The 22745-nt window shown below is 37.9% G+C and overlaps 2 protein-coding genes across 3 annotated transcripts in view; one reads left to right on the top strand and one right to left on the bottom strand.

Moving 5' to 3' along the window:
• LOC137294724 (atlastin-2-like) overlaps window positions 1–22745 on the top strand; it is a 214813-nt gene that overhangs the window by 6624 nt on the left and 185444 nt on the right. The window contains exons 2-13 of one of the 2 annotated variants that reach the window (XM_067825807.1): window positions 6269–6483; window positions 8937–9071; window positions 9879–9983; window positions 10364–10414; window positions 10859–10921; window positions 11461–11553; window positions 12210–12348; window positions 12959–13086; window positions 13247–13303; window positions 13924–13995; window positions 14823–15254; window positions 15744–15833. In XM_067825807.1, coding sequence (XP_067681908.1) covers window positions 6269–6483; window positions 8937–9071; window positions 9879–9983; window positions 10364–10414; window positions 10859–10921; window positions 11461–11553; window positions 12210–12348; window positions 12959–13086; window positions 13247–13303; window positions 13924–13995; window positions 14823–15254; window positions 15744–15830 — 1577 coding nt within the window. In that variant the 3' untranslated portion in view covers window positions 15831–15833. Of the gene's footprint in view, window positions 1–6268; window positions 6484–8936; window positions 9072–9878; window positions 9984–10363; window positions 10415–10858; window positions 10922–11460; window positions 11554–12209; window positions 12349–12958; window positions 13087–13246; window positions 13304–13923; window positions 13996–14822; window positions 15255–15743; window positions 20425–22745 lie in introns of those variants that run through there. The other variant, XM_067825806.1, reaches the window with a different exon arrangement.
• The window catches only part of LOC137294727 (cyclic AMP-dependent transcription factor ATF-3-like), a 270414-nt gene that overhangs the window by 172885 nt on the left and 74784 nt on the right, over window positions 1–22745 (bottom strand). The gene's annotated exons all lie outside the window — the stretch shown is intronic.

Here is a 22745-nt window from a genome sequence, read left to right as displayed (position 1 = left end):
GGTTAATGAGATAGATAAGCATCTCTGTGTAGAAGAAACTAGGTCTTGCCATCATAGGTACAGCCACTTCTTACCTGTGGAGATTTCGGAAAGGATAGGTGTTCAGCAACCCATGCTTGCCACAAAAGATGACTATGCTTGTCATAAGAGGCAACTAACGGCATCAGGTGGTCAGGCTCGCTGACTCGGCTGACACATCATTGGTTCACAATGTTCATGCTATTGATCACTGGATTATCTGACTTGATTATTTACAGACCACTCCCTGTAGCGGAATATTGCTGAAAGTAGTGTTAAACTGAACTCACTCACTTCAGTGCTGTTGGTAATTTGCAATGATCAAACTTTGTTCAGGAGGTCCCACAATTTTTCAAAGAGAATACAGAGGATCTACTCTTGAGAAAGTTTTGTTTCTTTTACTACTTACTGTATGGGGACAAAAATGATGCCACATGAAAAGTAAGTAGTTGTGTTCATCTTTGCTGTGATCTAGTTTAGCTGATTAATTAATAAGTTTAATGTCAAGTTCATGGTGCTCTAGTCATCAGTTTGCAGTCAAATCCCATCATATATCAGTCCTATCCATCTTTCCATAAATTCATTTAGAGGACCTTCAGTGATGAAGTTACTGCAATTCCTACATAGAAATTGGTTCAAACCCTTGTAATCTGCAAAGTGCTTTGAACGTCCTGTTGCGTGACGCCTACACTAAGTTTCTTCACCTTCCCAATGGGTAAATGCAGACATCCTCACATGTTTACAAACTCCTACTCCAAGTTGTTTCCTTTCCCCTTCTCTTCCTCCAACATCTGTGTGTACTGGCTCTGTGATGAGCTGTGCATGCTTAATAACATCTGTTTATAACATCTGTTTAAAGGGATATATATATAGTATTACTAAGTACCTTGTATGGTTGTTTTGTAAAACATGTATTTTGTTCAAAGTGGGAATATTTTGTTGTTCTAACATTCTGTAACAGTGACATATGAAAACATATACTAATACTATTTTATTGCTGCATACAGTGCATTAATGCAACACTATTGTTAGTGAAATACAGATCATCTTTAATGGCAACATCTTTAACACATAATAGTCGCAACTGTGTTAATGTGAATTTGGAACAGAATCCATTATAATATGGTAATTTTTCCTGATATTTGCTGCAGAGTAAATAGATATCTGTTTCTAGACTCAAGTGTTTTGGACAGGAGTCCAAATTGTTGATTATATATAGGTGGTTTCTTGCCCCACACATCACATATTGCAGGGAATTGCTTGTCTTGGCAGGAGTAATGGATGCATGCCTTGCTCTCGTGGAAGATGTTTCCATCATGAGCAGGCAGATATACGTGACAAGGTGATTTTATTTTAAGATCTGTGTGGAGATTCAGATGATGTGATTGGGGTGAAATTACTAAGCTGTTGATCACAGTTCTATTGTTGGGAAGATGGTTATCAGGCAGCTAAGACTACATTGACATTAACAGCTTCAGACTGGGGTGAACACAGAAGTAGCAAGTGACCCATTTACCTGTGCATATTAGAGGCCAGAAACCCACTAGACCGAAGCCAAAGTCTAGTAAAATTCCTTTGGGTCTAATATCAACATCTGACAGTAATACTTGTCTGTGTTTTTAGACAAAGACTGACTGGAAATTAGTGTTGGGAATTTGTTGATATCTCACAATTGGTTTATTACCAAGGAGTTGTCATTGAAAAAAAGTGGTTAGTGTCATTTTTCAGATTTTCGAATTTAGTTTGTTATTACAGATAGGTATAACCAGTGTTTCTGCGGACTTACTTATTTATCAAACACTGTGTCCGGCAACCTATAGTTTTGCTTGCCCTGATTGGAATTTACCAGTCATATCCTATTATTAGACTGTAGCTATACTAATTTGCCAACAAATCCAAAATAATGATGTGAACATTATGATGTGGTTAGACAGTTGGGGAAAAATTTCGAATTTCTCTGGTTAATTACATTCTATTCTTTATACTAAACACTTTTAGATACTAATTAAATAGAAAAATCCAAAGGACTGATTGCATTAATCAGTCAAAAGGTGCTGGATCGATCATTTTAAAGTTAGTTTTAGCCTGAGCATTCTCAGTTTTTGCAATTAGGAAAGCACAGCTGAGACTGTCATTTCTCTTACCCATGATGTTTCTGTTTTAATGCATGATTATTAACTAGACACTATGTCCTACCAGCTTTCAGTTTACCTGTCCCCAACAAATTTTATTGACAATTTTCAGGCATATACTGGAGAGAGGAAACACTGATAACATGGTTCTGTTTTAATTTTTGTTTATTTAGAGACTGCAAATTGCATTTGCAAATTCCATATCCAGTTCAAAATGATGCACCTTGCTACTTAAAAGTGATGACTATGATATAATGAACATAAAGTTCCTGGAGTTTTCATGACTTTTCTGTAAGTGGAGTGAGTTTCTAAGAATTAAGCACATTTTCAGGTCCTGACATCATCAGTAATATGTTCCATCATCAAGGGTTTCAAACTCTACGACAGTAGTTCCAAAATTGTTTGTGTTCAATTATGAGAATATGTGAATCATTTGGTCACTGCAACTTATCTTAGATTATGTCAACTAACAGGGACACCTCTACTGGAAACAATGCTCAAATACAAGATTGGACTAGTGGAAATATGTTAGCAGACTGCTATATTGCAGTTATTTAGAGCTCATGAAATAGAGCCTTGTTTGGAGGCCTGACCTTCACCTATATTTTGTGAGAATTCTTGGTTAGAAGAGACGATTAAATGAAAAGGATGATTCGGTTGAGAAGGTTGATTTTGTGTTTTATTTGATAATTGTTATTGTCCCCTAATGGGTTAACTTGTTTCTCACAATATCTATCACTGGATTGTCTGGTCCAAACACAAATAACAAGTCAGTAATGAAGGTGGAGTAAAGCGTTAAACAATGGGTAGTGGATGCTGCAGTGGATATTTAAGTGTTTCTCAAATAGGGCAGCTGTGAAATGTCTTGGTTCAATGCGAATCTTTACAAACATTGGACACGTTAATTCTACACTTGGCTTAATAACTACCGTTGTTGAATCCACCCTGGCAGTATGCTCCTTATATGATGAGCATGGAATGGTATACTCTTCATTAAGTCTGTCATACAGACTCTGAAACAAATACATGTGTATCCAGTGCAGCCCCACACAAGCTCATGTAGATTCTGAATATGAAGAAAGTATCTAGGTTCCTTTTTATGATATGTTTTAACATAATTTGTGTTTTTTTTCTGTAAAAAAAGATATTCAGAGATTAGATGTAAAAAAAATTCATAGATTAGATGTCAGTCTGAATCCTCATTGCTATGATTGGTACGACAGTTTTACTTGTCATTGTCCAAGTGCAAACCACTGGTTTCTGGAAATGGATGGTTTCTGTCATATGTCAAGGAATGTATTTCGGATCACTAAATGAGAATGTAGTTGCTTTGCTTGGCGTTCTTGTTTTCTTTAGGTGAGACATATTTCAGTATTGCAATTCAAACTCAGAGCTTTGTGAAACTAAGAACTTGAGCTTCCCTCTTTAGTATTAGTCAGTGATATGTATGCCATCACAACAGTCTACGTGTTAACTGGGTAACATGAACTTGGAAGTTTGGTAAATCCAGCGTGGAAATATTTACTGACATTTGCTTCAGACTGTTGTGCAAATGTCGGGGAAGGGGAACTGTTTACAATCGGGCGAAGTGAAAAATACACATGGTCCCTCACCAGCAGCAGTACTAATCACAAAGGAGAAAGTCAGGATTTTTTTCACCCCTAGAAATTGAACGAAGCATTTAGCATGTTGGTCCGTCCATCTGTTTGTCAGGAGTTGATTCTCCGTTTTGGGAGCAGAGCTCCTAAATAGTGAAATGTTTCTTCTTGAAACTTTCTATGCAAATCAGTCCAGTAGAGATCATTTGATGATTTGGGATCTTGAAAAAATACTGATCAGCTTTATGTTCTTCACTGCACTGAAGATCTTCACCATCCATGAACCAAAGTGTTAGTAGCACAATTCCATTTTCAAATTGTCCAGACCAAGGGATATGTGATTTTTATGTCATCTCCTGACAACTCTAGACGTAGACTAGTATTTAAATTGTCCGCTCGTCACAAGGAAGATCCAGGTTCCATTTCCCACAAGAGTACAATGTGTGAAGCTGATTTCTGGTGCCCCCTGCTGTGATGCTCCTGGAATATTGCTAGAAGTGGGTAAAAACCATTCTCTCTCACTCATGATAATTCTTATATACACGCCAAGTTTGTTTTCATCCAACTACTGAAAAATAACTATGCATTAAAAATTAAACATAAAATGCATGGAACATTTGGACGTGTGAAATGCACATAACAGAAAGGGTTTCAATTTAGTCAACAGCGTATGCATAACTGCATAAGAGATTGGGAAATCATGTTCATGATTTTGATGCAGTTCCTTAAAGTACATATTCAGGTTGACATGTTGAAATCAATACAGTATCTGATTCCCTGCTTCTCTTCATGTAGAAACGCATTACAACAATGCAGACAGGTATTGTTCACAGGTAGCAAAGTGCAGAAAATAAACAGGCTGTTTTTTGCATTAACGACTCAACGTCCTTGATGTGATATGCATGAAGCAGCTTTATTGATGACAGCCAAGCAGCAGAACTGTGATAATTAAGGGTGATTGTAGGGTATAATTGTGTTCTAAAACTTACATTGAAAAAGGTTATTTGTGGTAAACATCACATATATTCTTTATGGATATTTTCAATGAAAATGGACAGCTCTGGTTGGGGTGCATTTTTACTCAACTGGTGTTCAGAACTGTGTTTGCAATACTTTAATTTGTAAGTTGGCCATGAGGGCATGTAGGCTTTAAAATCTACAGGCCCTGAATGAAATCTGCAGGCCCATATTGTCAAACCAATTAAAACAAAATAGACAAGTCACCACACTATATACCCAGTTTCAGACTGTTTGTAGAAAATCAGTTGAGTAAGAGAAGTTCTTATTTTTTAAAGACTGTTGTTGACACTCCCATACACAAAGCACAGAAATGCCAGAAAGTGAAACTGTAAGTTATGGTAACATGGAAGATCATGGATTCCAGTCTGTTGATATAGCATTAGTTATTTTGAACGCAGGTTCAGAATGTCAATAAACCTGTGCAGTTTAAAAATCAACCTTAGATCATGTGCAAGTTCCACTTCATTGTAAGTTTGTATGTGACAATGCTGCACATGATATTTATATCTGTACTGATAAATTATAATACATTTATTAATTAATGAGTTACTACTTGTATTCCCTCTCCCTAGTGTTTCATCTGCCAAATGTCACAACATGAAATTTAATGTAACATTTCAAGTTTAGGATTGCTGAACTAGCAGATGGTACAGTCTAACCTACAATGTCATGATCAAAGATTATTCACAACTATTGTTTCCTAATGTGTATATATAATTTTTAAATCCATTGAAAAGTAGTGTCAGTGAGTGGGGAGATTCTCTGATTTTGATCAAAACAATTCCGTTTTAATTGAAAAGGGCCATGAGAAGGGAAATCCAGAACCTGATTCTGGGGTAATCTTCATCTGAGGCTTTTGCATTGCAGGGAGGGCCAGGCAGTAGGAAAATATGTGGTTTGGGCACTGAGAGACAGACTAAGATTAGTCTTCCATGGACTTTTTCAAAACAGTCTTGTTGAGTTCCACAGGCATGATGTCAAAATGGAAGATCTATGTTACGTTATAGTTCGTGTTCTCAAAATGTGAAAAGTTCCTTTAAACCTGGTATGTTCCTTACAAGGTACGTGTATAGGTCTCTGCTTGAAAAGGTTTAGTCGACGTTAGTCAAAGGTCATGGTCAGTTTTTAACATTGTAAAGAAACATGGTCAGACGTCTTTTTTCGGGTATACAGGCACTGATCTTTATTTTGCTTTAATATCTGTGAATCCTATCATATCCAGTGTTTGTACAATGTCTAGTTGAGGTCAAGGTCAGTTTCGAAGTTTATGTGAAATGTATATCCTTTATTGCCACTTACTGTTATACTATAACCTGGATGATTGCTGGATTGTGTGTTGAATTTCATTAAGACTAGAATCATGGAGGAAATGGCTATTTTCCTTCTAAAAAAGATGCCAACACTTGTTTCATGAAAGCTTTATAAGACAGTAGTAAAGAAATGTTAACATACACCATATGCAGTACTTCTGTGTTAACACTATTTCTCCTCTTGTTTCAGTTTCTGCAAACGGGGTTCCCCTGAAGGGCCACCCTGTGCAGATTGTCGTTGCCTCAGATGACCACACATTTGAGCTTGATGAAGAGAAGCTGGAGAGTATCCTCTTGCAACCGTCCATAAGGGATAAGAAGGCAGTGGTCGTGTCGGTTGCAGGTGCTTTCCGCAAGGGAAAATCATTTCTCCTGGACTTTTTCCTGCGCTACCTCAATGCTGATGTAAGTATGATTCTATTCTTGTTTCATTTTGTTTCACAATTAACTTTACAGTAGACTACAACTTAACATGCAGGAGCAATGGGGGAGCCAAGTGGTTAAAGCTTTCACTCGTCACACCGAAGGTCTGGGTTTGATTCCCAACATGCCTACAGTGTGCAAAGCTGATTTCTAGTATCCCACAGGGTGATGTTGCTTGGATATACCTTAAAGTGGCACAAAACCCAACTCACTCACGCTTAGCATGCTAGGACCCTGTAATGATGGATTGAAATTTTTACTCCCATATTTGACCAGATTGATCTCCCGCAATGTGTTTGTGGGGGTTATTTAAATGGGCTCCGTCCGTCTGCCTGCTGTCAATGGTCATTTGTATTTTCTGGGGCAGAACTTTAAAACCATTGGCTCATAGATAGATCTGTTAGAGTAATCATTCCTTTTGGTAGTTTGGGATTTCTGAATAAAATATATTTTGCTTTTCCATGATTACACATTTCCATTTTAGAAAGTGGTCAAATGCAACATATGTTATATTTGGGATTTCAGTACAAAGTACAAATTCTAATACTTTTTTGGTTGGGTGGAAGCCGCGGTCGCTGAGCGGGCTGGGCGGGCTGGGCGGCTGACTTTATGTGCTGGCGATTAGGTGCCTGACTCTGAGGGTGTGGGTTCGATTCCCAGATGGGACTCAACCAAAAAAGTACTAGAATTTGTACTTTCCTGAGAAAGTGAAATCCCAAATATGACATATGTTGCATTTGCCTTTCCATGGCAACAAGTTTGACTTTGACTGAATTTTGTAGTAATGTTCTTTTCTGGAGCAGACCTTCAAACCGTTCACTATTTCTTCACCAAATTTGGCACAAAGATAGTTCTGGTGGTGAAGTGGTGCCTTTGGGGACTTTGGGCTTTTTGAATATGATATTTTTTATGTTGCCATGGCAATAAATTTGACTTCAACTGAATTTGTTGGTAGTGCTACTTCGTGGAGGTGCTTCATTTCAACGGAAGTAAACCCAAGTACAAAATATTGCACTTTTGATTTGCGATTGTACACTTATTATTTTTTTTATTTGTATTTTTCACAATCGTCCGTGTAAATTATATGTCAAGAATAAGCAATAATTGTGTTTTAATGAAATATTTGTATGGGTGGATAAAGCATAGAAGCATTTCTATTAAGCATTAGAAAGGAGGTTTATGACAATGCTTTCTGAAACTTATTTCATAAATTTGAACATGAATGCACATAAAAATAAGCTGTTGTGGATGGTTTTAGATGTACACTGTTTCTTGACACTTGACAAAAATACAAGAGAACATATGTTTACATGATTGTTATAGAGTTGTTTATATGTTTCAAAAAACACTTCTCTGCTCTCAAAGAAAGGAAACCTTATTTGATACAGATAAATTTAGGCTTACTTTCGCATTCTTTGTTATGTGTGGAAAAATGCATAAATTCCATATTTATGGACCATTGGAACTTTCAACCATGTATAAATGCCTTCTTGCAAATACTTTCATTGTTAAAATTTTGAAAAGCAAGGTTTATGAGAATTGTATACAGTTTACATTCTACTTTTGGTAAAAATGCTTGCTCTTTATGTTATTCTGTATAGAGTTGGAAACAGGTATTTCGATTATTTGATGACATAACTATATATGCATGTCTGTGTCACAGCTGGTAATAATAAGCCACAACTGTGCTGGAGAGTATCGCCTATTGCTTCCTTATTCATAACATTGATAAACATTATGTTTTTGTTGTTTGTGTATGTGTTCCTGCGTCGTTGATGGTTGGAAATCCATTTGAGAATGCTCTGCTGACTGTCCATCAAATACACAATAACACATTTTCTTTTCCCTGGTGCTCTATTTCAGAGCCACAGATAATTCATAAGAATCCTTCATCAGACCTTTAATCAGAGATTAAACTTCATTGTTTGTTTTGTGATTTTATGTTAAAAAGAGATATCTTGATTATTTTGAATATTGTTCAGTAACTTAAATGGTATTGACGAGGAATTACCTTCTTTGTGACCAGAGCGATAAGCTATAGCAATAGTGACTATATTGGAAATTGAGAGTGAGGGTGAGGAGGTCTTTAACTATAGTGTTCAGACAGAACATTAGAAATGCCTCTTGTAGAAGAACCTCCAACAGTCGTGCAGTATCCCCATTATTTCTTGAGTCATGTTCCGTATGATGAGCACAATACAACAGACATGCTTAAGGACAAATGCAAACCATCATAGTCTAAATCAAGTGAGGCCACTTAAGTTTACAAACTTCAGAGTTGAAGTTGGTAGGTTGAAAAACAAATAAAAGTGATATGCATTGAACAGGAATTTTGTTTGTAACTGTAAGGTTTGATATGGACTGATGATAAAATATTTAGCATGTAAAGGCTTTCATATGACTATATGACTATATGATGATACTTTGTTATGTAGTGTTCCCCTGACTGGCTCGGCGATGATGACTCCCCGCTGGAAGGCTTCACGTGGCGGGGAGGATCCGAGCGAGATACAACTGGAATCCTGCTGTGGAGTGAACCTTTCATCTGCCGTATCCCAAGTGGAGAGGAAGTAAGTTGGTCATGTCAGTACGAAGTATAGAAAGGCATTTCTTATTCTCGGAGTACTTACGAATATCGGCTGAAAAAGTAGCACGAACAATTTATCCTGTATGAATGCTTGTTGTTCAAAAATGAAGGGCCTTCTTCTCTAATATCTGCATCTATCAACTGCTAGATACATCATGTGAATTACCACTCATGAGCATGATGATAACAATGCCTTCCGCCAGTGACGAAATAAGACCTCTGACATGTACAAGATACAACAAGGATGTCAGGTTATAGACTGTATGTAAGAGCAATCCTGACGGAAAGAGTGGGGGGAAGTTATATGTCCAAGTTGGTGTAAAGTCATCAATGTTTGTGACATGGCAAGATTTTGATGACTCGCAAACTTGGGCCACCTCCTAGTTACTGGTAGCCAAGGCAAACAACATCTAGGTGTTGCACATTGGCAATATCAGCAGAAAACATGTTTACCATGAAAAAAGGAGGTGGAACTATGTGTGAGGTGACTTGCATAATGTTGCGGACAATGTCCTGCTGTTGTGTTTACATACGTGGTTTTTTTTTGACAGTATCTCCAAACAATAAGCAGAATTTGCCAAATTTGGTGTGACTTGACATAAAGTTCACTTATCGTCTGACTTTGTTCAGTCCAACAAGAGGGCATTTGTTTATGAAAGAAGTTGCTATAATGCAGGAAAGAGGAAATCTTCTGACCACAAGAACACAGGACAGTAGCATGTGAAACAAGCACTGTGTATTGGTACCAATCAAATATCAGAGGGTAGTTTTCATTCCTTACCATTTACAGGTAGCTGTCATCTTGATGGATACCCAGGGTGCATTTGACAGCGAGTCCACCGTGCGTGACTGTGCAACAGTGTTTGCACTCAGCACAATGATCAGTTCCGTGCAGGTATACTGAATGTTCATAAATTTGGACTGTTTGTCCTTTGCTATGTAGCTTAATTTTCATGACATGATAGAAACCATTAACACTAACTCCTTACAAGTTGTAGATAAAAGCCATTAGTTATTTAGTATTCTTTATATGGAATACTGAGTAATCTTGAACGTTACTAAATGGAGCATTAGGAAGGTTCAGACAGTTGCAGATCCTCACTGTGAATGTGTGTGTATCCATTCTTCAACTGACATTCATCTGACCCTATTTCCGTGGTAGATAATCTGTATTGGAAGATAGTTGTGTTTTGACGATTGTGTGATGATGATGACAGTGCTGTAATATATAATATCTACCCTAAACTTTGCTGTGCAATATGTGTCTTGTTCCAGGTTTACAACTTAACCCAGAACATACAGGAGGATGACCTGCAGCACCTTCAGGTAACTACACAGAGCTGGCTACTCTCTAAACTATCATCTCATTAAAATGTAGCATCTATAAACTAAAACAGATAGTAGAAAAGTTCTGAACCTGACTAGGAGGCCTGTGCTGATTTTGATGGCGGCTCATCTATTCTGCTCAGGGCACTTCTGCCACAGTCGCTTAATGCTTGCTTGACAGATCCTGCATCAAGTAAGGATGGATGTGGAAATCTAGAGCTGCCTACCTTTTAACCCTGGCAAAGGAAGAAGTACCATTCCCAGAAGTTTGTTGCATGTCATTATGGATAGTTCTTAACCTACAAGTTGGAGATACTTTATCAGCGTGTGTCTGTTTTCGTCAGTACAAGTATTTCATTTCATTGTAGACTGCCAATCTTTCCATTAGGTAGATTGTGTTTCTGAAGCAAAGCAGTTGACAAAATGGTGTTGTCTGTTTTCCAGCTCTTCACAGAATATGGAAGACTGGCTTTGGAAGCAAATGATAATGTGTCCAAACCATTCCAGGTAAGGCAGCAACTTATTCAGACCAAAGATATGCAGCTAGGAACAAGAGAAAACTGATAATAACTGCTAAGAAGGGAACATAGTAGTCAATAGTGTGATAATGAACAGAAACGTGTGTCACAACAAAGTTTATTCTTTGATGTGTATACATGTGTAGTTCTTCTTTAGTACCCAAGTTTTAAATATGTTTCAATTAGTTTACATATGGATCTGCAAAAATCCAAAATGGAAATAAAATCAGAATGACTAATTTCTATACCCATCAGAAGATAATGATCATTTTGGAAATGAGAATAACAACGAAGCAGACTTTTACCAATTTTTATTTTAGATTCAAGATGTCAATATATGTTTTCTCTTTCTTTTTTATAATTGCTAATCAATCAATGAAACTTTCAGATGATTATTGAAATTCTGTCCACTGCATTCTTTAAAAAGAAATCAATCAACTTTTTTTATCAAAATCCATAACATTCATGTATGCACATGATACAAACACAACTGACTGGAGAGTATACAGACAGGTGCTTACATTCTAGAATCTACACTTCCTGGTGAGAGATTGGAGTTTCCCCTACGAAGCAAGTTATGGTGAGGCTGGTGGAAAGAAGATCTTGGCCAGAAGACTTCAAGTAAGTTAAGGTTACAGACTCGTACCGCACTGATGCGTTTCAGCAACAAAATGACGACATGTATGGTTATAAATGTTCATACAGCCACTTGGGTTAGTTGTACCTGTTTCTTGTAACGGACAGTTTACACTTTTACAGGTCAAAATGGAAAGTTGCTGAAAAATTTTAATATGTTGTCTTTTGACTTAGTGACTGTAACGTGATCTAAACAAAATTGTTATTCTTAACATGAGTAGTACAATTTATGCAGAGTTATGTCCCTTGACTGCACAGCCATCATGATCAATATTAGGACTATCTTGATATCAAGTTGGCATGTTGGTACATGATTTGTATTGCAATATATCCAACACACTGGCACACAGTATCTTTGTGTAAATACATTTGTACTATTTAAATAATGAAATAACTACATGAACTGACCGTGTCAATAAGGCTCCCACTAATACCAGACTTGATCAGATCTGATGGTAGAACCATACTTCACTGTTGCATTGTCAACATTGGATGTAAACAGCACAAGACATGAGCTACTTAAGTGTTCCGGTAGTAGATCACTCATCAGTGATATATTTCAGCAATAAGTTGAACAGGAAAAATAATTAGTGCATTCTACGAGAAACAGTATCTTTGTAGCTTGTTGTGTTTGTCACCAGATTTCCAACAAGCAGCATCCTGAACTGCAACAGCTGCGGCAGCACATCAGCTCCTGCTTTGAATACATCTCCTGCTTCCTCATGCCACACCCTGGCCTCAAGGTGGCCACCAACCCACACTTTGACGGACGACTCAAAGGTACGTGGTCCTTGAGGTAGGACTATATGCAGGACAGTGAACTCGATAGAGGGAGATAGTTTGTCTTAAAGAAAAAGCTATGAATTATGTATTTTGGAATAAGTGAGTATAGCTGTATGCTGCTCTCAGCAATATTCCAGCTCTATGGTGGTGGTTTGTAAATAATCAAGTCTGGACCAGACAGTCCATTGTTCAACAGCATGAGCATCGATCCGCTCAGTTGGGAAGCAGTGACATGTTAACTTTGTCAACGAGTCTTACCATTTGATCCCTTTAGTCACCTCTTATGACAGGCATTGGTTACTGAAGGCCAATATTCTAACCTGGACTTTCTTGGGTTTGTGGAGTTACACTCATAAAGAAATATTTTACACAGTTTGAAGATATTGGTAGTCTCGTTTCTTTGATATAGGAAGTGGATATTTTGTGCATGAATCTTAATGAAATGAACTTAAAGTTGTATGACATTTTGGCATTCCTGTCTGACCCATTACTTAAATGGGTGACCGTAGAACATGCTGACTGAGCAGCTGCGTCGACTAGCAGTGGATGAAGCTATTGCACCAGCAGATATTTTAATTGTGATATGATGGACTGCTTTGTGCTGCAGACATCGAGACAGAGTTCAAGGAGCAGCTGCAGATCCTCATTCCCCTCCTCCTAGCGAAGGAGAATCTCATCATCAAGGAAATCAATGGCTGTCAGATCACCTGTAGGGATCTTGAGGAATACTTCAAGGTGAGAAGTTTGGACCATCAGTAAGTGAATGATGGTTGAGGCACTATACTCCAGCCTTTTTTAAATCTCAATCTGAAGCAACCAAACAAGAGAGGAGTTGTGATTGTTGTAAGGTAAGACTATGAAGCTGCTGACTGACATTATTCTTGTGTTCCTTCAGGCCTACATCAAAATCTACCAAGGAGAGGAACTACCCGAGCCCAAGTCAATGTTGCAGGTGAGTCAGGGGAGGTAACTTCACTGTAATTTCCCATGTTTAGATTTCAGATTTCAAAGAGGCTATGAAAATATGCAGATTTAATGTAGTGATATGTTTTACTGATGAATGAGAATGAACTTTTGCGTTTGAGTCAGGGAAAGGACAAACTTCAACTGCAAAACTTTCATTCCAGCCTTCAAGAAGTTATCAATGCAGGACATACTAAACTATGTCTTTGATGACACAAAGATATAGTCCCTTGAACATGTCTATAGGAACTGGTACAGACTGGTCATGATATCTTGCGTTTTGTAGCTCTTTAGATGTCATTCTGCTGTTCTTAGTCTGGCTGATTGTTATATGGAAGGATAAAATGTCCAGTTTAATGGAAGTCATCAAATCTGAGTGGTAACTTCCTAAAGGAACTCAACCACATGGAAGTCTAGAATTTGCACTTTAAGAAAGTGTGATCCCAAATAGAACATTTGTTACTTTTGACCAGAACTGAAAGGCAGTATGCATTCACTGTTTGCCTTGTTTTTTAGAATTTGGATATAAAAACATGAATGTGCCTTGGTTGCTAGTTACTCCCTATACACTTATAGCATCTCGTTGATTCGTGATAATTGTCTTTCCAGGCAACAGCAGAGGCTAACAACTTGTCCGCAGTGTCTCACGCCAAACTACAATACACCAGAGAAATGGAGGAGGTGAGTGCTGCCATGTGTAATGAAATGTTCTGTAAACATTGCCGCTGACCATTACCAGGGGTGGAAATAACCCATTGCCAGACGTCCCAGTCTAGTGTTTTTTCCTGTTGGGCAAGCTAATTTGTGTATCACGCTGTACCAGTGTCCAGTGGACTTTCCAGTGTTAATTATGTTGTTTATTTAAATAATCAACAAGAAAATCAGCTAGTATAGTGGTAAACTTATCAGGGCAAGTGATTTTACAAGTGTCACTGTACTGGGGTACATTAGTAATTCAAGAATTAGTTCCATCCCTGCATTATTCTGAAGTTGTGACATCAGTGAAAACAAGCATTGTCCTTCCATACTTGAAAACAAGCATAGTTCCTGTAATTCTTGTTTTGATGTTTTCACATTTGTCCAGAATTATTGCAAAGATGATTTTCCTTGAAGTTTGGAGGGAACCAAGAAATATAAGCTTTTTTGTAGAAATAACCGAAGTAATAGTGGTAGTAACAAAGGTAAAAAGGCTTCATCAGGAGTTTGTCAGGGCCATTTTGTTAAGTGAATCTTTTCAAATGGTATTTGAAACCATGAGAAATGTGCAGTTTGATCCACTCAGAGACCGTTTGGGTAGCTCTCAAGAAACTACGGCTTTTGTATGGGTCATGCACAATGATTGTATGACTAATTTGATAGTATGTCATATCTCAACTTGATGTTCATGATATCCATCACTGGATTGTGTCGTTAAGACTTCAGTAAATGTAGACTGGCATGTTGTTGGTAATATCCCTCAGTGTAGCATGAAAGAAGCAAACATCTAATTAGACTGTGTCTGTTTGTAGCTCATTGGTGGTGAGAAACCCTACATGAACCCAGACCAATTGGACAGAGAACACTGTCAGTGTTTAGAGCGAGCAATGGACTTGTTCTCAAGCACCAAGAAGATGGGAGGGCCGGAATTCAGCAAAATGTATGCAGACCAACTGAAAGTAGAACTGGAAGAGTGTTTTGACAACTTCCAAAAACACAACGCAAGCAAGAACATTTTCAGTGCTGCCAGAACACCAGCTGTGTTGTTCACTGTAATGGTGGCGTCCTACTTGCTGGCTGGTATTCTGGGGGTTATTGGACTTGAGTCACTCGCCAACTTGTTGAATCTTGTGATGATTGCTTTCCTTGGTATCATGTGTGCATGGTTGTATGTGCGTTATAGTGGAGAATACAGGGAAATCGGAGCATATATCGACCAGCTGGCAGATTTTATTTGGGAACATGTGAGTTTTCTTTCTTGGTTCAAGTCATTTCATCCCTTTTCATGGTATTTTTTTTTATTGTATTTCCTTATCCACTCATTTGACAGTTTATAAGATCGGCTGTGATATTTTGGGATGATGTATTAAAGAGGTCTTCTTCAGATGAATTTATCTAAGTTTTTGAAGACATTGGAAGGATTTTATATTCATGAATCTTTTCAGGAATTGACTTTCATCTAAGTTTATTTCATGTGACTATTTTGACCGGCATGGACCAGGATAAACTGGCCATGAAAGATTCTTCAGTTTTAAGATATTGACTGTACATGTATATAAAAGTATGAGTTTGAAACAGTGTGACCTCTTGGAAATATGAATTTTTATTTTATCTATAATCTTTGCTTCACATGAGGTTTGAATTCAGTATTCTGGATGTAAAACAGTTTATTCTGTTATAAGGAGGTACATACATCATTGAACAAGGACTCAAATGTTTTCCGTCTGTTCCAGGCTTTATCCCAGGTGTATTCCAAAGCTGCAGAGCATGCCGCCCAACAGGCTGCCAAGCAGGCCACGCGGAAACTAAAGAAGAACTAGCAGTGCCATCTCTTGGGCATTCTAGATGTAGGCTCAGGATAGAGCTTGTGCATTACTGGAAACCCCCAGTGCTAGATGAGGAAACAGTGGACTGTTAGTATCAAACAATGTGACACATGTACCCATGTCAAAACAGGTGCCCTCTCAGCTCTCTATCAGCCTACAAGGCAACATTCTCAGAGACGACTGAGTAGTCTGTGAGAATTAAAGGGGAACTGTCAGTGGACAAGACGATTCCAATAAAGTTCCCTCTGTAGACAGTAATAGCTGTATTGCTGTATTAGGAAATCAGATGTGTGGAAGTATCAAAATTGTCAACTTTTACCATGGCAAGAAAAGTGTAAATGTTCATTTGTCCAGTGACGTCCAGGTTGTTGACTCAACACGATGGGGATTTTATGATAACCCAACAGGTCTCTCACTGTCAATCTGATTTCGTTTTCATATTGATGAGTCAGTTGGTTTTGTCAGCTTTTTTTGTATCAGTGGCTTTTCCCACCATTTCCATTCCATAATCAAACAAGACTTTTTTCAGAGTGTTTATCAATTGGCTATTTGGTCCCCAGATGAACCAGTGAGAGGGAGCTGTTATTTGGGTTAGTAATACTCACAGTGTTTGCATTTTATCAAGCTATATTTAGCACTTGGAAATATTTTATCAAATCTGATGCGAGCTCTGCAAAATGTTAAGGCTTTCCTTGTACAGCGGAAGTTAATTCACTTGTCTGATGATCACACGTAGAAAGTGCAGCATTGATTTTCCACACCTCTGGTCCTCCGTATTTGTCAACACAAGCTCCCCTTTAAGATGGCACCAGAGGGGTTAATCTGTCAACATTACACATGTACAGATGGTTTAATTTATTCTCTGTTTACCCCCAGACATTTGAAGTTATTTTGTATAAACATGGTTGTCATATCCATCATCAACCATATCGCTGTAATGACGTGAAGCAGTGAAACACTAGTCATAGAAACTGCATTCTAAACTTCTTGAGATAAGAGAATTATATCGGATCAGTAGCAGGATAATGATTAAGGTAGTCAAAGAATGTAACAAGTGCTTGTTTTTGTACCCCACATTCATGTATGTGCCATGTTATTGAAAAGATGATCAGTCTGTTCTGTTTGTGATGATATTGACGTTATACTCAGGAAATCCTAGTAACATATTCAGTAGTTTCCTCATGTTCTATACTAACCTAGAATCAATAATTCCAGTGAAGATGAAACCTGTAAAGAAAGAGTGAACAAATCTAATTGGCCTATTAGTTTCTCTATTCATAATTTAGTTCAGTTGGTTTGATACAGAGTACTTGCCCATGAAAACCTTCAGCTGTAGCTATTGTATTGCTTGTACATACTGAATAGGGCAATAAGGTTGGCCTATGGCGTACACAGACTGTATGTTATTTGCTCTATGCCTGCATGAATGATATGGTCAAGGTTGTAGATCTGTGAATTGTTCAGTTTTAGCAATGTTGATCTGATCTGGCCTTTTTTAACAAATAATTTTGGAAGTGGCATCCACAGGAAAGTGTAGATGACATTTTATCCTTTTTCATTGCTTTATAATGCACACACCTAAGAGTGGGTACAAGCTCCAACTGAGCATATATATCACACCTGGAAAGTTAATCCTTTATTAGTGTCAGTTTTGTCCATGTTTGTTTAATGATAACATCACCATGTGTTCAGCAGTCACACAATAGGCTACCTATATCCATTGCATAGATAAAGGGACAGTATGATATGAAATTACTTGAATTAGTTTGATATTTCATATTCTAAACACATTTAGCCTTAAAATGTGTAAACTATTAAACTAGCCAATAGTATGGACAGACTTTTAAAAATACCTACACTGGATAAAGTAGTTGATTTTCCTTATGTAGCTGCAATAGCCAAGTGTGTGTCTCCATATAGTGCCTTCCAACTGGATAAGTCATTGCTCATTTGTGCTGTAGAAGTTACCTCCCCTTCCTCTATCCTACTCCCAGCCTTCTTTCATGTTCAGTGTTTATCAAGTATTGAGTGTTCAGTGTTTCACTAATGGTGCATATTAATGTGTTGTGTACATAAAATATTTAGTCATATTTGGTGTTTGTAAATACACAAGTTAAAGGGTATAATAGTTTATACATGTACATTCAGTTAGTGCTATTGTTACCAGCAGTCGATATACTCAGAGACAATGTATGGCCTGTTTATGTTTAGAGACTTGTTATTGGCATCAAGGTGTAGTGCTGGGGATCAGTGTTGCAGAGACAGTCCTGATATTATCAATCAACACTTAGAATTGTTGCTTTCATCAAATAAGTGGCATGTATTTCCAAGGTTTTTTTTGAAAAAAACTATTAAACGTTTACTGTTGATTATAAAGGGGGAAGTTAGACCCATGTACATACATGTAAATATTTGATAATCAAAATGTTTTGTACAGTACTGCCGACAATTGCCAGGTTATGTGTGACCGTTCCAGCACATACCTGCTTCAATTGGTGAAGGATGTATCGAATCGATTCCTTGGTTTGTAGGTTATTTATTATAGTCCGGTGGAGAGTAACGCTTGTAAAGTGCAAGTATGCTGGATAATGACGTTACATAAGATCTATATGTCATCATGGACAGTTTTATGTGTACTAACTTCAGTCATCGTGTTCTAACATTCTCCAAGGACCAACAACTGTTGCTTTGGTCGTGTGAAGGTGATGAGTTTGCCAATGATAATGCGATAGCTTATTATTATTTTTATTTGCGCATATGTACATTTTGAGTTGATTGCCTGCTTGCCAAATGTTCCTGGAGGAATGGACGCGAGAAAAAGATGCATTCCACCTTTTCTAGACTCTGGATTAATAAGCAGCAACATGTGACAGTTGTCTTTCATTTTCATTGAATGTATTTTTATAGGAAGACAAAGTTTTTGTCTGGGTCATGCTCAGTCATTTGATGTTGCTTGTCAGACTGATAGTGTCCATTTCTGTTGTATGTGATTGGATTGTATGTTTATTTTCTGTTTTCCGAATATTCTTCGTGTTTTCACGGTAAGGCCAGACCAATTTTATTTCTTGTTTTACAGATAAAGAAAATACAATTATATTTACTCTGCTCAGAAAATAAAATTCTAATGGCCTGCTAGACAAAAATGTAAACTTACACTAAAATGTTCTGAGACTGTTTCTTTCTCTTTTTTTGCCCCATATACACTTAAAGAATTGCTCAATGTAAAATATGTATGGTATTTAAAAGGAATATTACGGTGACTGGTGATGTCTCTCTTCCTCCTGCCAATAGGTTTTCTGAAAACAAGAAAAAAAATTGGTCTGGCCTAATATATAAACATTTCGGTGTCCATAAGTTGGTATGGATTGTTTGTGAACCTCAGTGGTTTGTCTTGACTACCAACACACACTCTACACCATTCTTAGTACACCAATGCTTCAAACCAGACAAAAGACATGCTACTGATGTAGTTATGATGATTAAGCCATTAAATATTTCAGATTGTTTTGTTTGAAAAGTATTCCCTGTAAAATGTTTTTTTCCAAATTCATAGACACTGATCAGTGTGGTGGATGTTTGAATATTTAATGAAAGACTTGAATTTTGGTCTTTGCAGGTCTTTCCTTAATCTTTTCTCTCACACAAGTAGTATGGTGTCACAAAGCAATAAATAGTTACTGAAAGCAAGATTGTGTTGGCTTCCCAATTGGAATCAGTGAAGTCGGCTGTCTGCACCATGATCATTCAAGATCGTGCTTGATGTCCGTCTTTAGTTGCATTTTGTTGATTCTGTCCATTGTTAGGGATGTGGCTGATTCATGTGAAAGGTTTATTTAACCAACAGCCTAATTGTGGGTAGTTAAAAAGGTCATCTGAGTGGGTAGGGCACATTTCTCCATGAACCAATCATCTCTTGTATTAGGTGAAAGGGTCGTCTTGGTGACTTCAAACATTTTATAAATGTTTATACCCACTTCTTACAAAGATTTGATATTTTTATGGTATTATGTGGCACAGAACCAACATGAAAATCTGTTACCAACTAAGAAAGGTGTGTATTTCTTTTCAAATGTGTTTCATGTTGCAGCAGACAGTAAATATTTGTCATATAGCAACGTCTTGCTCTTCATATTTGTACTGTCCATCCATGGTGTTGCACTGGCACTTTTGCAGTAGAAAAGAAGACATCCCAAGGTAATTTACCAACAGACCTCCTGTACCATAATTTCCCGGAACTGTTAAAACAAACAGAGGACATTTCCATCAGCAAAGTAAATTTTGAGACACACATATTCTGGAGTATGGTTCCATCAGCTTATGTACTACACTCCAGTGCAAGTAGCATCGGTACAATGACTGATCATCCCACCACTAAAGTAGTGATTGGCTGATCTCTCTACAGGTATGCATCTGGTCTGAGTTTCAGCTACCTTGCCTGTGTTTGCACGCACTCCTCACAAAGGAGCTTAATTGTCAAATGATGGTATTTTTTAGATTTAACCTATGCAAAATGTTTGTACCTACCTTTTGGATGTGTTTCTTGAACATCTAATTACCATTGTCGAATTGAATAAAATTTCATCAAATTCTCACTGTTTAGTTATGTGTGATAACAACCAAGTGTCTTTAAGTCAATGCACACTTCGGAACTCTAGTAGTGCGTAACAAGATCAAAGGGTGGGTAGCGTGGGCAAACCCGTCACACCAAAGACCCACGTTCAATTCCCAACTTTGGTATTTCGTGTGAAGCGCATCCCCGGTCTCCCCTGCCGTGGTATGACTTGAATGTGGCTAAAAGCCCTGAAACTAATCTCAACCACTCACAAGGTTCTGGTTCCATTCGCTATATAGGTTCAAATGGCTGGATTGTTGCTAAGGGCATCGTATAACACAACCCATGTCACTCTGGATGGTTAGTTAATCCTGAAACTGATCGATGGTTGAGCAATACGTCTTTGGCGCCGCAATTTGTCTTGCAGAATTGCAACCCTTGGTCATCATAAGATGCTACAATAATAGGTTTGTTATCTCGATACCACTGTTCACCTGTCCAACCAAATGCATGTATCTCTTACATCCCACAGTAAACTCTGATGTTACCGAAACGTTGGATTAAGCCATCCATTAGGTATATTAAAACATTGACATTATTGAGCAGAGTGGTCATCAACTGTCGCCGGACTTTTTACTTGAAGAACGTCGTTGTTCCTACTCGTGTAAGTTAGATAACGCATCATGGAATCATTAGATTATATCTCCGAGAAATACCTTAAATAGTAACTCAATGACTTTATGTACATAAGTCCACATCAACAAGATTCAGTAGTTAGTCAAAATTGTCTTAGCAGCCGCGAGACAGATCTACACAGACGAACCACCAGATTTCAACATCCAGGCTGGCACAAGCTGGTACTGCAATTCCCTCACACTTTTGAAATAAAGAAGTTTGTATGTTTCTTTAATGTACCCAGTGCAGCCAGGAGCCTGTCATTGCCAAAATCTTATTTGTAATACGTTTGTTTGGGATTGCTCTTCTCAGTAAAATACAGATTCTGGTACTTTTGTTGGCAGTTACGAGCCTGATCTGAGACTGTTGTTTCGTATTCCTGATAGGGCGCACCCCAACAAAAGTACAAAGCTATAAATTTTACACATAAAGTGTAATCCCAAGTATTTAACGTGTTACATCTGACAATTTTCTAAATGATATTGTTTATTCATATTGTTTCTTGTGTTGTGTTCATGTCAGACGAGTAGCTATCACTAATTTGATTAGTGTACACATTTATTTCATGTATTAATTGTATGGTATTGTAATGTTTGGCTGAGTTAATGCCGTTTAAAATGTAATAATATGCGCATTATTGATCGGTAGCGAGCCTGCCATGTTGCCTCTAATATCGTGTCTTAAACAAGCCTCTTCATATTGTAGACTACCGTGTATTAGAGTGCCACAAGTGGCGAATGAAATAAACAATTTATTCAACAAAAAGTGTATTATATATATATTTTTTACAATATATAACGAGAATGCCCCAGATTTAGACCCAAAGGAAAGTGAGATAACCATCAACACCCATTTGAATTCACAACCGTTAAAAACTAGCCCCTCCCATCGATGTCAAAACAGTTTGCTTAAAAAGAAAACAGGGTTCCAGCTCTGATCATTGCTGATCGATGATAGTCATACCCAGTAGAAATGAAACATAGACACACCTTTTCACTTACTGGAGTTGAGTAACAACCTGTGTTATATAAACCTTTCTAAATGTTTAGAACTATATCCGATATAAGTTGTGGATTCAAGGAGGGAGACATATTCAAACGTACCAGTTTTTCACGGCTGCACGCCCATCAGCTGAATATGTGAAACACTCAAGACCGATGATGTATTGTCTAAAATGTAATCTGTCCAATTTGCACAATCCACAGTGCATTGAATGTCCGGGTGGAGTGTAACAGCAGTGCATTGAATGTCAGTGTGGAGCATAACAGCAGTACATTGAATGTCCGAGTGGAATGTAACAGCAGTGCATTGAATGCCCGTGTGGAACGTAACAGCAGTGCATTGAATGCCCGTGTGGAACGTAACAGCAGTGCATTGAATGCCCGTGTGGAACGTAACAGCAGTGCATTGAATGTCCGTGTGGAGCGTAACAGCAGTGCATTGAATGTCCGTGTGGAGCGTAACAGCAGTGCATTGAATGTCCGTGTGGAGCGTAACAGCAGTGCATTGAATGTCCGTGTGGAGCGTAACAGCAGTACATTGAATGTCCGAGTGGAGCGTAACAGCAGTGCATTGAATGTCCGTGTGGAACGTAATAGGGTCGATACAGCGACTTAGGTGCGTGTGTGCGCGTATGCACTTGTCCCAATAATTGCCAGTCTAAAGTGCTGGTCGTCTGAGAA

Source organism: Haliotis asinina, chromosome 8 (genome assembly GCF_037392515.1).
Source record: "Haliotis asinina isolate JCU_RB_2024 chromosome 8, JCU_Hal_asi_v2, whole genome shotgun sequence".
Lineage (NCBI taxonomy): Eukaryota > Metazoa > Mollusca > Gastropoda > Lepetellida > Haliotidae > Haliotis > Haliotis asinina.
Note: the sequence above shows the minus strand (reverse complement) of the source record. Positions and strands in the feature narration are given on the sequence as shown.